The 16,524-nt window shown below is 43.8% G+C and overlaps 1 protein-coding gene across 4 annotated transcripts in view; it reads right to left on the bottom strand.

Annotated features, from left to right (window-relative positions):
• Dzip1 (DAZ interacting zinc finger protein 1) overlaps nt 1-14,917 on the bottom strand; it is a 60,626-nt gene extending 45,709 nt beyond the window's left edge. For 2 of the 4 annotated variants that reach the window (XM_074043123.1, XM_074043125.1), the window contains exons 1-7: nt 14,637-14,916; nt 13,905-14,002; nt 13,324-13,536; nt 12,428-12,663; nt 11,772-12,311; nt 5,354-5,438; nt 2,297-2,421 (exon numbers count right to left, since the gene is read on the bottom strand). In XM_074043123.1, coding sequence (XP_073899224.1) covers nt 2,297-2,421; nt 5,354-5,438; nt 11,772-12,311; nt 12,428-12,430 — 753 coding nt within the window. In that variant the 5' untranslated portion in view covers nt 12,431-12,663; nt 13,324-13,536; nt 13,905-14,002; nt 14,637-14,916. Of the gene's footprint in view, nt 1-2,296; nt 2,422-3,003; nt 3,097-5,353; nt 5,439-11,771; nt 12,312-12,427; nt 12,664-13,323; nt 13,537-13,904; nt 14,003-14,636 lie in introns of those variants that run through there. The other 2 variants (XM_074043124.1, XM_074043126.1) reach the window with 2 other exon arrangements.
• Between the last annotated feature and the right edge of the window lie 1,607 nt (nt 14,918-16,524).

Raw genomic sequence — 16,524 nt, 5'->3', positions numbered from 1 at the left:
CATGGCTCAAGCAGTACAGCATGTGCCTAGCAAGCGCAAAGCCTTGTCCTGCTAAATAAAATATTAAAAAAATTTAAAAAAAGGAAGGAAATTCTGATCTATGCAACAACACGGACGAACCTTAAGAACATTATCCCAAGTGAAATAAGCCAGTGACAAAAAGACAGATACTGTATGATTCCATTTATGTGAGGTCTCTAGAATTGTCAAATTAATAGAAACAGGAAGTAGAACAGAGGGGAGAGGAGTATTGAGAGCTGTTTGAGGGGTGCAGAATTTTAGTTTTGAGGTATGAAAGAATCCTGTAGACTGGGTGCAAAAGTCCTTCATGCTACTGAGCTGTACAGTTAAAAATGATTAAGCTGATAGATTTTATATTAGAGGAATTGACCATAACTTTTTGAGATGTTTTAAAGATAATGTTTTTTATAATATTTCAAATGTTAAAAGAAAATTCATCAAAAATGTATCATGTATTTTGCACATGCGGAATTTCATATCTAAATTTGATACTATTTTGGTTTATTTATGGCTAGTTATGGGACTCAGTAATAATGTTCACTCATCTGAGTCTTTTTCATAATTTTTTTTAAAGGAGTGTGGTCTTTTTCTTTTTCTTGGCGGCACTGGGGTTCATTTTTTTTTTTTAAAGAGCAAAGATTGAAAGGGGTCCATCATTTAGTCTATGAAATAACTTGCTATTTCACTATTTTTCTTTGACGAGTCACACTTCCTCTGAAAAACAAGGATTGTGCTTACTGTATGACCTCGACAGAGACAAGATAAAAAAAAAGCTCTTCAATGGTCTTCCCCTTTCCATTAAGTGTGCCGAGATCAGTCTTCTGTTGGATCACTGATGGCATACTAGCAAGCCACAGTGTAACCCCCTGGCCCACAGCCCAGCCCTCCTTCCTTCTTAGGTCTCACCCCTAAGTAACTTATAGACAAGACACTCCAAGCACCCACCATGACTGTCACACGGGTCACACAGATGAGAACCTAGGAAAAGAATACATCTGATGCATGAAAAGGGCTCCACCTGCTGCTGGTGGCTTTGTACATGCAGGCAGAGGGTCATGACCCTCATAGCAGCAAGAAAGTAGAAGCTTCAGTCCTACAACCACAAGAAACTGAATTCTGCCAACAACTCGGATAAGGAGGAAATACTGTCTTCCTCTGGCCAACAATAAGGAGCTGACACCTTGATTTTAACTAGCAAAACTCCTATCAGACTTCTGACAGATAGAAATGTAATGTAAGTTAATAAATACAGGTTCTTCTGCACACCCATATTTATTGCGGCACTATTCACAATAGCCAAGTTATGGAAACAGCCAAGATGCCCCACCACTGACGAATGGATTAAGAAAATGTGGTATCAATACACAATGGAATTTTATGCAGCCATGAAGAAGAATGAAATGTTATCATTCACTGGTAAATGGATGGAATTGGAGAACATCATTCTGAGTGAGGTTAGCCTGGCCCAAAAGACCAAAAATCGTATGTTCTCCCTCATATGTGGACATTAGATCAAGGGCAAACACAACAAGGGGATTGGACTTTGAGCACATGAGAAAAGTGAGAGCACACAAGGGAGGGGTGAGGATAGGTAAGACACCTAAAAAATTAGCTAGCATTTGTTGCCCTTAACGCAGAGAAACTAAAGCAGATACCTTAAAAGCAACTGAGGCCAATAGGAGAAGGGGACCAGGAACTAGATAAAAGGTTAGATCAAAAAGAATTAACCTAGAAGGTAACACACATGCACAGGAAATTAATGTGAGTCAATGCCCTGTATAGCTATCCTTATCTCAACCAGCAAAAACCCTTGTTCCTTCCTATTATGGCTTGTACTCTCTCTACAACAAAATTAGAAATAAGGGCAAAATAGTTTCTGCTGGGTATTGAGGGGGTGGGGGGAGAGGGAGGGGGTGGAGTGGATGGTAAGGGAGGGGGTGGGGGCAGGGGAGAGAAATGACCCAAGCCTTGTATGCACATATGAATAATAAAAGAAAAAAATAAATAAAGCTCTGTTGTTTAGCAAAAAAAAAAAAAAAATACAGGTTCTTTTACTGCAAAAAGAAAAGTTAATCGCACATCACATGAATTTCACCTGATTACAAAAAAAATCTTCAAAAAATAAGAGAACATGTGCTTTGTGTAAGATACTTAAGAATACATGTGCCTATATGTTAAGTCACATTTTATTAAGTTCTACAAACCGCTATAAATGCCCTCTGTTTATGAACCCGATATAATAAAAATATCACGGGCTCAGCGTTGTGCACTGTACCTTGGAAAGTCTCATGGAGTGGGCGTGTTGGGCAGTCTCTAACTGAGACCTGGTCAGCTGCAGCTGCTCCTTCAACATGTCGATCTCCTTCTGGAGCTTGTCCGTCTGTGCCTTTGTCTTATGCTCTGTTTCAACAGAAAATCTAGTTAAAAAACCAGCTCTTCCGAAACTCATCTGAAAACTTACAGGGCACAGTCTTATGGACAAGACAGGAAACTGCTCTGACTTGGGGTATCATCCCTTGTCTCACGTCATGAACCCATTTTTACTTTAGCATGACCGCCCTTCATATGATTTGGCAAAGAATTATTTTTAGCAGACTCTTTCAACCACTGCATTGAGGATGGATTATCCTACAAAGACAGTGTGAAAATCATGTTCAAAGAACAATAAAGGTGACAAGGAATAATCCTGGTGGCTTTGACTCAGTGCCACTGTGGGCTCTTCTTAAGAGATGCCTGTCTTAATTAGAGCAGGGAGCAAGGCTTCCTCTGCAGGTGCCAGTGTCCTGAAATTGCCATGATCACCATCCTTTTGGCTCCCACCGAACTTTCCTGAAGACCCCATCGGTGCTAACACAAGCGGAGGGCTAGTATTCAGGGTGCAAACTTGGGCCATATCCTTTCAACTAGGGCAAAGCGAAGAACTGAAAAGCTGTAAAAGGAAGCACCAAGTGAAGGAAAGAATACTTATGTACATGTACTTACATGAAGATGTGCACATGACTGAATGGGAATACATGTGTCTGTGAGTGTAGACATGAAAGGTATGGAAACCAAAGTAGAAAGTCAGAATCTCAAAGATGACCTGAAGAAATAATACTCATTTCAGAGTCTGAAATACCCTCTGAAACGAGTATGAGATAGAATAAGGTACTGAAACAGAAGAGAAAGAAGGTCAGTTTCACACTGGAGAATGATAGGTTAATTAAAATATTTTATCTTCCCATTTTCTAATACATAGTTAACTTGTATCAGTGGTCCATGGCTTAGAAATGGAAGTTTATGCTGCTTCTTTTGTTTCTACAAAGCTTAACTATTTCCTAAGTAAATCCATTTTCCTGAAATGGGCAGAAATTGAAACAGATCGGTCCCAGACATAGGAGTAACAAGCGAGGTACATACATCTTGATACCGGAAACATGTAAGATTACATTGAGAATTTCTGTGGGCCACTCTGGCAGAAAGCCTTGATCTGCTTGTGTAGATGTAGACCTTATATGCTTTGCTTTTAACACTTAAATAGTAGGGAACCTCGTTCTTTGGTAAGTCAAAGAATCCTCTCTCCTCTCTGACTTCATTTCCTCCTCTGTATTCTGGTTAGTTCTCACAGGCTACTAAACACAATCTCCCACATCAAACAAACCAAAAATTGTCCCTTAGTCCCACATTTCAGTCCAGATGATGCTTCACATTTCTGCTTTCCTTCCCAGCAAACGTTATTGGAATCAATGCTGTTTTGGACAGGACCACTCCCTACCAGCTCAGCTCACTCAAATTGGTCTTTTGTCCCCACCAATAAACTGAAGTTGCTATGTCAAGGTGAACAACTGTCTTGACAACTCTCCATCTATCTTACTCTGTTGCCTTAGGAACACTCAATACACCTGACCACTGTCTCCTTCTTGAAATACTTTTTCCTTGCTTTCCATAACACCACACTCACCTCCTGCCTATACACTCTGCTTCCCACTCTCCACCTGCTACTCCTGGGCTCTAGTGTTGGCAGAGCCTTAGGGCTGGCTCTGGTCTTCTGTTCTCTACTTAGATGAGTCACTCAGTCCAGCTGTCCTCCAGTGACTCCCAGATTCCTATCTGCGGCCTGGGTCTCCACCTGCAGGCCTCCTCCATCCCACTAATGTCTATTGGATGTATGATGTAAATGTACCCATGGGCAATACACCCTCTGCAGTCTTCTTCCTCCTCCAAACCACTTCCCAACCTAGCCCTCATCACAGAAAACACTGCTACCATTCTTCTAAACATGAGGACAAACATCCTGAGGATCATTTTGCTTATCTCTTGTTCTCACACTGAGTCACATCTCTGTACTCTGTGTCCAATATATCCTTTTCATTTTATCTGTCTGGTCCAGGTTACCATCTTCTCTCACCTGGGCTGTTGTACAGCCTCCTTACCCTTCCACCTGTTTCCCCCATTGCCCCTACAGTCTATCTCCATCTGCAGCTAGAAGGCTCACTCTAAGGTACAAATTAGCTGGTCAGTGGCTCACACCTATAATCCTAGCTACTCAGGAGGCAGAGATTAGAGATTGTGGTTCAAAGCTAGTCCCAACAAATAGTTCTTGAGACCCTATCCTGAAAAAACCCATTACAAAAACTAGAGTGGCTCAACTGTTAAGAGGCCTACCTAATAAGCCTGAGGCCCTGAGTTCAAACCACAGTGCTGCAAAAAAAAAAAAAAAAAAAAAAGGGTGCAAATTAGATCATGACCCTCTTCTACTTAAAATCCACCAGCGGCTCCCTATTATACTCACAAAACTGTCCACAGGATAGGGCCTTCAAGAACCCCTGAGATGTGGCCCCTAACCTTGCAGCCTCACCACACACCGCTGCCTTCCTCACTCTGCTCCTCCTGCCTCTTTTCTGTTCCTGAAACAGCTTCTGCCTCTGACCATCCGTGCTCCTGCACGTGGGACACTCTTTTCCCAGTTCTCACCAGGCTGAAACTTCATGACTCTGCTCTCTGATTACAGTGGCCTCCTCAGAGAAGTCTTTGCTGTCTCTCTCCCTCCCATCCTCCTGTTTTATTATCTTCATCGTTATTTGCCACCATTTGAAAAGAATTGATCCTTTATTTGCTTTTATGTGTCTCACCACCATACCCAGTAAGACTTGAGAGCAGGACTTCTCTGTTAGGCTTGTGGCTGTATCCTCAGCAGCTAGGGCCCTGCACACACATAATAGGGACCTGGTATTTACTTACTGGATGAACGGGGCCTATGAGGTTTTTCTTTAAAAGGATTTAGAAATGCACTGGACCAAGTCTCACTGCGGAAAGAAAGAAGGATACAGAAAGAAAACAGTTCATTCCTTACCAAGGCGAGAGTCTGCAGGGTGACGGCGTTGAATGTGACTCTGTAGAAAAGCTTGGTTCATAAAGGCCTTGTCACAAAAGTGGCACTGGAAAGAAAGCAACAAAGTCAAGGGTTTGCAACAAGTGTCTTCCGACCTCACTGCAGCTAAAATTCAGGTAGCCAAAGCACTACCTCACGGCAGTGTTCTCTCCCCAAAAAATACCATCCTGGAAAGTGATACTAAAAGCATGCCTCAAAGTACAGTTACAAAATGAGGTCATTCTTCATGAAAGTGAAGAACATCTTTTGAGTTAAAATAGCCTTTCTGATGATACTTTCTGGAACCTCTGATGCTGCTCTCACTCACCAAGCATCTTCTGCACCAGGATGACATCACATCCTCTACAAGGTCTTCCTCCTGGAAGGTCCTTCTGCTGTCCCTGTCACACCCTATGACAGCTAATATTTTCATGTTTATTTACCTCATTTTGTTTATTGTCCTGGCCCACTCCCTCTCGGTTCCAGAACATAGCTTTCTGGACTCCATCTACCATAGTTGCACCTCAATCGCCAGAGCACAGCATGAATAAGTGGTTAAACAACACTTGGAAATATGTGGCCTACCTAAAATGAATTTTCTGAAGGAACAAAAAAGATCAATCCCACTATGCTTTCTATTTTTCTACCTTTATACTGATTCACATTTGGGACAGAAGTTCAGTTTGGTTCTCTATATCCTCATCCCTGGATTATTCTAAGGTAAATTATGGATGTCAAACATTTCATTTGTAAATATTTCAGAATATAGCTCTAAAAGATAAGGACTTTCTTTTAATCCCAATACCATCACTATAATTCCAATATACCATTATTCCAACCTTCTAAAATGTGAAAATTAACAAAAAGAGAGAAACAAAGTAAAATGTGAAAATGAATGACTTAATATCAACAAATATCCAGTCATTTGCTTTTTCCCCTAAAATTTCATGCATTATCTTAGAAAAAATTCTTTTTTCTTTCTTTCTTTTTTTTGGGGGGGAAGTGGGGGCAGTACTTGGATTTGAACTCAAGACCTTGCAGCACTTGCCAGGAAAGTGCTCTACCACTTGAGCCATGCTCCAAGCCTTTTTTTACTTTAGTTTGTTTCTCAGATAAGGTGTCTCTAACTTTTATGCAAGCTAGCCTCCAACTGTGATCCTCCTATCTCTACCTCCTGAGTAGCTGTGCTCCACCATGCTGGGCTTGTTTATTTATATTTTTCCATTATTGGCTTTTATTTGAAAAGTAATGAAGTTTTCTTTCAAAACCTTTCATATATGGGTATTCACTATACAGTCGTTTTAATTTTTCTGTATATTTTAAATTTTGTATAATAAAATGTTGAGGGAAAAAATAGATCCTACACAAAGCCACCAGTAACCCCTTACTGCATTTAATTTCCACACAACACACATACACGGTGCGGGGAAAGACCTCAGGAAGCAGACATCTTTGTTTCTAGTCTTTACTGCCTGGTTCTGATTTCTTGGAGCACAGGGAAATGGAGACAGAAGTGATATGAGGATGAGATTATGGTTTCTGAGAGGTGAACCACATGAGACCATGTGGTTTGCCAGATGGTTTTGCAAGGACAAACAATCCAGGGTTTGGACTTTTGGACAAGGGAGGAGGAGGAGTAAAACTGAAATGATAGCAGTCATATGTGACTCTTCACATTTTGGAATCAATCAACTCTGGTGTCTGTTATCCACAGAACATTTTTCCCCTCCCTTCCAGGTTTTGGGTAATGCAAGAACCACTGACCAAGCATGGTCACACAATTCCCGTTAACAACTGTGAAGAGTTAGGTACAGCTATTCACATTCCACAGACTAGAAACTGAGGAGAAGCTGAGCAACCAGTCAAGCTCCAGCAGCTGAAAAAGTACTAGAGACAGGATTTGAAGCCTCTGAAACCCCAGGGTGCTCTGGTAGCCATTCTCTGCCTTGGCAGAGGCACAGGAGCCAATTCTGCAGCCTGACCCAGAACAGCAGTCACACACGTCAGGGTTCACATTCAAGCTGTCTGCCAGCCAGGCCAGAAGAAAATGGACCACTGTGGATCCATACTGGTGGATGGAATATATCCACCAGTAAATAAACGATGCACACCCTCTGTCTTTCATGTTTCAACTACCTGATAAGAGTCCAAGTTAAGGAACATTCTACACTCTAAAAATGCGCATGCAGAACCTCAGCAAATCTATCAGGGACCTGGGATACAGCCCAGTGGTACAGCACTTGCCTAGCACACCCATGGCCTTGAGTTCAACCTCCAGCACCACAGAAAGGCAGCCCACATCTATCTGGTGCTAAGCTTCCCTTTGGGGCCTGGAGATGCAGTGTTTACGCATGGAAACATTCATTTGCTTCACGTTTTCCTGCAGGACACTGTTTCTCCATTGACTCCTCCATCACCAGCATCAGAAAGTTGTGTTTTATCTCCTAACGAAAGATATTCCTACTCCACACCCCTGGAAATCTGAATCTCCAAGGTAGGGCCTAGCAGGCAAGCGTAAGAGCACATAGAGCACATAGCCACCAAAAGATATCCTCTAGTAAAGCTAAGTACTACATGGGTTGAATTTGGCCTGCAGACAGCTCTGCAACCCAGGCTTTAAAAAAGTCATCATTTCTAGGCTCAAAAAGAATAATACAAATATACTTACTACTAGTCAAAATACGTGTTTGTTATCCCAGATTTCCAAGGCTTGTCCGTACCATGGCGATACTTCATTATACAGTGAGTGCTAAGAGGCATGGCTGACGCCCATATTTTAGGTAACAGCAGTATTAACAGCTTGTGATCATGGGTGCCTAGTACATGCTGGGCTCTTTGTAACCTTTTCACAACACCTTGCTGACAGTGGTTGAGGAGCGGGCCAAGACCTGAACACCAAATCTGACCCCAGAGTCGTTACTTAATCTACCAGCACTAGGATTAAAATGAAAAATTCTTTATTGCTCCTTACAATAAAGAAGTAGCAGGAGGTCAAGGAATCCTATTTATTACACAAAGACTTTGCCTTAAACTAGAATCAAATATCTCCCCCCCAAAAAAAGCTTTTTAAAAAATGATCTAAAATTTTTATCTTCAAAACCCTTTTGAATTTTCTTAGAAAGATGGCTGTGTATAAATGATAAATACATGTATGTCTATATGTAAGTATCTCTCCCTTTAAAGCATGTTATAAAAGAAGAAAAACAACATAATGAATTAAGAAAAGTGAGGTGCTATTATCTTTTCACAGGAAGGAGTATAATGCTCTTTCATTGCCAGCTCCATCTCAACAAACAAGCTTAGTGTGGTGATACATATCAGTAATCCCGCCTATAAGAGGGGCATAGATAGGAGGATTGTAGCATGGTCTGAAGCTATCCTGGGCAAAAATGCAAGAACCTATCAGAAGGATAAGCAAAAAAAGGGCTGGAGGCTTGCCTCAAGTGGTAAAGCACCTGCCTAGAAAACAAAAGGCCTTGATTTCAAACCCCAATACTGGAAAACAAACAAACCAAATACAGACCAGTATGGAAACATACATAAATCTTTAAAAATCTCCATCCAAAATTATTAAAACAGAAAAACATTTAGCATAAAGATATTAACATGAGCGGGCTGGTGGAGTGGCTCAAGGGGTAGAGCACCTGCCATGCAAGTGTGAAGCCAAATTCAAACCCCAGTGCCACAAAAAAAAAAAAAAAAACCCAAAGTGAGAATTTATTTTACCAAAATTAAGCAGGACGAAAGTTCTCTATTTTTCCTGATTTTTTTTTTCAGACTTCTCTAAAAGACGATGACTGAGAATACTGAACCAAGAAAACAACAGTTCCCCTGTACCTAACTGGAGACAGAACCTACCTTATTTAATTCCCATGGCAACCACTTTATCCATGAACAAATCAAAGCCTAGATGCATTAAAGTTGCAGTAGTATCAATTGCTTATTTTAATCTGTGTCCCTCTCAAAATAAAGCACATGCTTTTTTTTTTAACACCCCAAAGCTCATTTGTAACTCCAAGAAGCTAAATAATTGGAATGAGGACTAAGAGATTCCAAAAAATCTGCTTGTATTTCTAAAACATGGTCAGCAATCAGCAACAAGTCTTAAAATGAGTCTAAGTCCTCTTACAATGCACAGCAAGCACAGTGTTGGAATAAACGTCAAGAAATAATTTGATTGGCACACACTGGCCTCAAATTCATGGTTGGGAGTGTAGCTCACTAGGACAGCACTTGCCTAGCATGCACAAGACCCTGGATTGGAACCCCAGGTCTGCAAAAATAAATAAAATAAATGCAAATTCATGACCACATGCTAAACATCCTAAACTCAAATGAGGCAGTATAGGTCACTACTGGGAAGTTGTGCATAGAACAAAGTCTACATGTCATAAGCCATTCACTGGCCCTTCCTTGCACTCTGTACACTTGCCTCAGGTCATTTTCAAACAGTCCTAAAAGGGAGCCACTTCTAGTGTCCCCAGTTTCCAAAAGAGGAAACTGAGGAAGAGAAGTTAAGTGACTTGCAGCTGGGACTCAAACTCAGGCAGTCTAACTCTGAAACTGTCACCCTAAAAAGACCCCATAAAAAACAAGGGCAAGACACTCATACAGGACAGACTGCCCCCATATACCTAGGAAAAGATGGTCCAGTAACTCCTGTTTTTCACTTCACACATGAGCACCCCATACAGTCCACATTAGCATCCAGTCTGCAAGTTGCCAACAGCTGGCAGGCATCATTGGTTTGAAAAAAAAAGTCTTTAGCTTTAAATGTCATTCATATTTGAAAATCTTTACTTACCAACAGCTATTTCTATGGTAACCAACAGAATGAAAAAAAGTCTATAAACATGAACTTTTTACATTGAAGGTGTTAACATTTCACTAGATATTACCAAAGCTAGAGTACAGGAAGCCTTTTTAAAATGTTTAACTGGAATTCATTCCATTCATTGTACAAGAAAAAGGCATCTTAGCATTATTTATAAATAAATATTTAATTTCTCAACATAAAATACCACTTGAAGATCAGACCTCAGAGTGGTGTCCCCAAGGCCCAGCACTAAGCCTTTCTGACAGTACTCTTTCCCAACTACCCTCCTGGACGAAATGGACTTCCTTCAGCTCTCCTGCCAGATTGGTCCTAAGTAATATTAGCGACACCATGTTCTCTGCCCTCACCCACTTCCCCAGCATTCAAGCCTGACTCAGCTCCACTATTCCTAAACTCCCTGAGGACTTTTAAGGACTATTTAGCCAAAATCACAAGAAAGTAAGGTGTGAGATCAATCTTGTCAATCTGTTGCTTACTTCCACGTTTTTATCAAACACTGTTTGGGCTTCCTCCAATTACAAGTTCAGCATCCCTAACCTGAAAATAAAAATCTGAATGCTCCAAATCCAAAAATTTTGAGTGTGGACCTGACCCCACAAGTAGAAAATCCTACACCTGACCCCATATGGCAGGTCTCACTCAAAACACAGACACATTAAAAATATTGCATAAAATTACTTCTAGGCAGTCTGTATAAGGAATATATGAAACATAAATGAATGTTGTGTTTAGACTTGGCTCCAAGATATCTCATTACGTGTAGCAAATATTTCAAAATACAAAACACATCATTTCAGAAAAGGACTATTCATCCGGTACACTGATTTCTGTCATACTAAAATTGCAATACTTACCCTGGACTTGATGTCTAACTCATAAGCAGTTAGACATTAAGCGTAGAAAAACAAAAAATGTTTAATTCTTAAAATACTATTGTCATGTGAGTTAATACACTTGTTCCTAGCAAGCACACAACATTCAAAATATTTAGATGCCTGTAACTATGAAATGGTTGAGAGAAAGAGAGAGGGAGAGAGGGAGGGAGAGAGAAAGAAAGAGAGAGAAAGAAAGAGGAGGGAGAAAGAGGAGGGGGAAAGAGGAGAAATACAGCAAATGTTAATAACTGTTGAATGTGGAAACTCTCCTGTTTCAAAAAATTTCAAAAAATTTTTTAAATGAGGTGAAGAAAACACAAAATCAATCGTATTCCAGGTCGTTTAGGGGCTGACCTCAACAGAAATCTGTACAGGGCTGATTTTTCATGACATCAATTAGGAAGAGAACAAGAGTGCCACAACCAGCATTTAGATCACTTCAATAAAGCACTACAGGCAACATCTGAGATTTAATTATTAAATCCTTGGCCAGCAGCTAAGGCAATGAATCATGTCCTGTGTTGGCTAAAATGACTGTTTTTTTTTTTTTTTCCTTACAAGTATTGTTTCTTCTGATGTACAAAACCTTTAAAAAGCAGGAGTGGCGCCGGAGGAGGGGGTTCTTACGTGGGAACGGGGGGGGGGGGGCCTTTGGGTTATGGAGGGTGAGGACAGCGCAACATCCCACCTGGTAGTAGCTGGTTTTGGCCTCGATCATCAGCTGCTGGGTGGAGATCATCTTCTTCCTGCGTTTGCATTCCTCCTTGAGAAGCCTGATCTCCCCAGCTTGCTTGGAGAGCAGCTGCTTGCTTTGCTCGCAGTCGCCCAGGCTCAGGCGCAGCCGCTCCTCCACGCCGCGCAGCTGCGTGGTGAGGAACTCCTGCGAGTGCATCAGGTACTCAATGGTGAGCTGCGCCAGGCGGATGAGCTTCAGCAGCACCGGGTCCACCCCTGACTGGCAATGCGGACACTTCTCGTCCTCCAGCTTGCAGAAGGTGATGTTCATGATGTTCTCCTGCAGCGTCAGGACATCCACGGCCCCCGCCACTTTGTCCACGTCGATGGCGCTCAGCCGCCGCCAGTCCACGCTCTCCAGTCGCGGCCGGAACTGGAAGAAGGGCAGGGGGCCCGACGCCGCGCTGGGGGGAACCCAGGCCATGGATGCCGCGGGAGCCTCGGGCCCCTCGGGGCTGCTAACCAGCGGGTAGTACACGTGCTTCTGGAAGGGCTGCGGAGGAACAGACAGCGCGGCGGGAGGCAGGGGTGGGCGGCAGAAGAGGGCATCTAGGGGAGTCCCGATCGCCCCGAAACCTGGGCGGGCGCCCCCCAGCCTCCCGCTCTTACCATGCTTGCAAGCCAACCGCCGCCTATGCTTTCATCGGAGGAGCCGGGCAGTCCCTCCTCTGCCCGGCTTGGGCCGCCGCCGCCACTTGCCCAGGGAGCGGGAGAAGGCCAGGACCCCCGCTGCGGCGGCGGCGGCCTGAGTTCTGGGCGTCCAGGACGTTGCTATGGCAGCGCCCAGCTCTGACCTGGAGCACCGGGCAGATCCGCCCACGCGCGGTCAGCGTGCACCCAGGGCCCTGTGGGACCAGAGAAGAACTAGTGGGCAAGCCTCGGCTGAGGTGTTAACACCCGTCCACCCAGGGAGGGCATCACCCCCTGACCTTTGGAGCTGGACACTACCAAGTGTCTAAGATGCCCAAACTTTCGGTCCTAGTTACCTAATCCTCTAGTTGTCCAATCCTGTCCTTGCCTTAGGCTTTAAGATCAGAAATACCTATTCATCCTCATCATTTATACACAACTTAGAAAACGTGTAGCAACAAAACTATGCAAAATGAAATGAGAGCAAAGGAGCAAGGGAAAAATCTAGGGTAAGAGAAATGTACATGTTGATTGCAGTGATGATTACCTGGGGCATAAACATTTGTCAAATTTTATGCAATTGTACACTTAAAATGTATTTTGTATTTTACACCACAATAAAGTTTAAAAAAAAAAGGTGAATTTCTTAAATCCAAGATACTCTTTTCAAAAAAAAAAATTACCTTCCACTATGGGTCAGTAGCCTAAATATTAATAAAGTTTTGATAAAGGTACAAACCAAAGAACTCCCCAAGATGTGTAATAGTTTACCTGTCTTTCCATACGAATACAGTCTAAAAATGCCGAAGGTAAAAACACATGGAGAAGTTAAACAGTCAGCTTTCTATCAAGTTTTATGGGTGCACTGTATTTACCTTACAAACTTGTGTGGGACTGCATTCTGTTTTCTGGAGAGGTTAAAATACTTCTAGCAGCAACTTGCAGACCTCAGGCCTCTCATTTTTGGGATCTTCTGGGGGCTGCCAGTGGTTACCACAGAGATCAGTGAACTGAGGAAAAGCCAGACATTCTTCAGTCCACCAGGGAGGCCTTGCTTGAACCAAGCATCAGGAAAATTTCTTTCTTTCCTAACAGCCAAATATGTTAAAAGAAGAAAGGAAAATAAAATTCAGAGTAAGTAACTAGAAGCCAAGTTGCAACATCAAATATTCTTAGCACTTCCCAGATGTGAACCAGAAATAACGCCCTAAGGAGACATCCAGGAAATAAAAGATAAGATGCACTTTGATATAAACCATACACCCACAGAATTTCTAATGGGCCTGGGGCGGGGTGTAGAACTATTAATGATTCACTACAGTGGGCATTTAAAGTCGTGAAAACACATATAGGTTCAAAGTTTGATTCTTCCTTTTACTTGCTGCCTGACATAGAACAAATCTATCAACCCTAGGCCTCAGTTTCCCTAGCAATTGAAGGGTGTCAGGATACTGACCTGGCAGGTCTGCGGACTCTGGGCTCCATCCACTGGGCTGCTGGATCTGCGGGAACAAGGACCGTGGTATCGCTTGCTCACCGATGGATCCCTAGTACCTAGCGCAGAACCGGCACGGAGAGGGCGTTCAGAATTTGCGCAATAGACAAGTGAATAAAGAACGGTCGAATGAATCAGGCTCTTAGGTAAGGAGCTGCCTTTTCCCGGGCCCATACCCCAAAGGCAGTGGCCTTTGGCCTGTGCGATGGCCAAGGGCCTGGAAATTGAACGTGGGGGCGGCTCGCGCGCCTCCGCGGCATTCTGGGCGAAGTGGGGCGCAGGCTCAAAGCACCTATCCTTCGTTAGCCTCCACCACCCTAGCTTGGGCGTCTGCTGTTGACCATCCTTACCCCCCTAGGTCGGATCTCGGTCACAAGATGGCCGGAACAGGAAAGAAGGGGGCACACTTTCCTGTTCCCTCCGCCCCCCATCCTGGGCAGGGCCCCCCCATCCCTGTGCTGCGTCTCTACTCCGGGCGCTCGGCACCGTCAGCCTGGTGAACCAGCAAAGGCTGAGGAAGCGGGTTTCCGCGGGGCCTCTGCACCCCTCCTTGGATGGCAAACGGAGAGTGGGGACTGCGGCGGCCACGCCAGCGGCAACTGCAGCTGTGCGGATCGCAGCCGGAGGAGGTGGGAGGAAGGCCCGGCTGGGCGAGCGCCACCGGCGCCTGGCGCATCCCAGACCTCAGCTCACCCCAGCTGCGCGCTCCTAGGCGAGTGCCGGGCGCTGCAAGCGAACGGGGTGTCACAGGGAACCTAGAATCCAGGGGCGCTGCCAGTGCAGCGGCGGGGCCCGCGGAGGCCCACAAACAGCCAAGCAGGGAGAGGCGAGCCGGCTCCTTCTTCCAGAGTTCAGGATGAAGTGAGTGTTGTCTGGGCAAGTTGTGGCGTGGCAGGTCGCTTGGCGCAACTCCGGCTGCCCAAACTCCGGGTCGCGGGGGCCTCACAATTCCCCACCCCCCTCCCGCCCCCTCCCCTCCGCGATCTCTTTCTGTTGTCCTCTTCCCTCCGCTGCTCCGCTCTTCTGGCAGCTGGGCGGGACCGCGCGCGTCTACACTGCAGCGCTAAAAAGCCCTCCGCCAATCCGGCTGCTGGTGAAGGCACGTGGTGCCTGGCCGCGCTTTGTCGCTGGCGCGGGGTGCTAGCCAGGGAAGGCTTTTTTCAAAAGAAGTCAAGTTCATTCCTACCCCATGGTTAGTCTGGCTAATTTCCCACAGGGGCTCATGTAGTTTTTTTTTTTTTTTTTCTCAGAAAAGAAGCGTTTTAACCGGAGAAGTCTGCAGATGAAAGGGACCTTAAAGATGCTACCTAATGAAGCCCTGAACTTGAATGAGGTGGAAACTAGAGACTTTCCCCTACAGCAGTCTAGGTTTGAAATCCTCATTAATTTCCAAATCTCTTTTCGTGATGCCCACTTTAGAATGAGAGGCACGGGTGCAGCTCTGCAGGATCTTAGTGTCTACTGTCGCAAAAGAAATGGTTCTTTTAATTTAGAAAGGAATAGCTGTAGATATTTTACTGGACGACATGCCACGGTAAACATGTCTTAGGCTTCTTTCTCCCTGACTGAATCAGTCTTGTACCATACTTTAAGACAAGTGTTCATATCTAGTAATAGTGCAGGATGTGTTTATGTTGAATTTCTTTCTTTAGTTGAAATCATAAGCCTACCACAGCTGTTCTGGAATTTTAAATTTGTCTCATTTTAAAATGCTTTGAATGTGAAAGAAAAGTTATGACTCCCTATAAAAATCTTCTATGCACTGTGGATAAAGATTTCTAGGAAAAATTTCAGGCACTGTGAGGTAGATAGGACCAGGGCTTTGCAAAATCTATACTGTGTAGCGTGTGTGTTTATGATGCTTGCTTAATTAAAATTATTTGATTATATACCATTTCAATCACATCTCTTCCCCATTCTCCACTGTTGGTTTCATTACTCCACAGTGCAGAATCACAGTAAATAACATGAACCACTTGATTTGGCAAGGTCCAGCAGCCATCAAACATTCTTGATCCTGTGCACAAAGCACTTATGCTAATGATCACATTGAACATTTTCTTAAATCATTATTTATTTATTTATTTTGGTGGTACTGGGGTTCTGAGTCCAAAGTCTCTTTTGAGATGCAAGGCAAATTCCCAAGATACAGTGGGACAGAGGAAATATTCCCACTCCAAAAGGGAGGAATGTAGCTATAAAAAAGAGGACCAAAACCTAGTAGGGCAAACATTAAATCCTGTAGCTCCATGTCCAGCACCTGGGGCACAAAATATTGGTGACGTAAGCTCCAAAGGGCTTGAGAGGTTCCCACCCCTTATGTCCTTCCCAGTTGTACCCCAGGAGGCCTCTCTCATAGGCTGGCTCTGATCACTGCTTATATTTTTCCTCAGGAGATATTTAACATGCCTGGCATTTCTAACTTCCTGCAGGAAGCTTTCACTCTCACTACTTCCTGCATCATCCTCTCAAGAGCTTCTCACAGGGGATTCTAATCCTGTCCTCTCAGGTCTTCTTTTGAAATCTGGGTAGAAGTCTCCGTGATGCCACAACTTCTGCATTCTTCATGCTTGCAAAACCA

Source organism: Castor canadensis, chromosome 10 (genome assembly GCF_047511655.1).
Source record: "Castor canadensis chromosome 10, mCasCan1.hap1v2, whole genome shotgun sequence".
Lineage (NCBI taxonomy): Eukaryota > Metazoa > Chordata > Mammalia > Rodentia > Castoridae > Castor > Castor canadensis.
The sequence above is the reverse complement of the archived record's forward strand: the minus strand, read 5'-3'. Positions and strand labels throughout refer to the sequence as shown.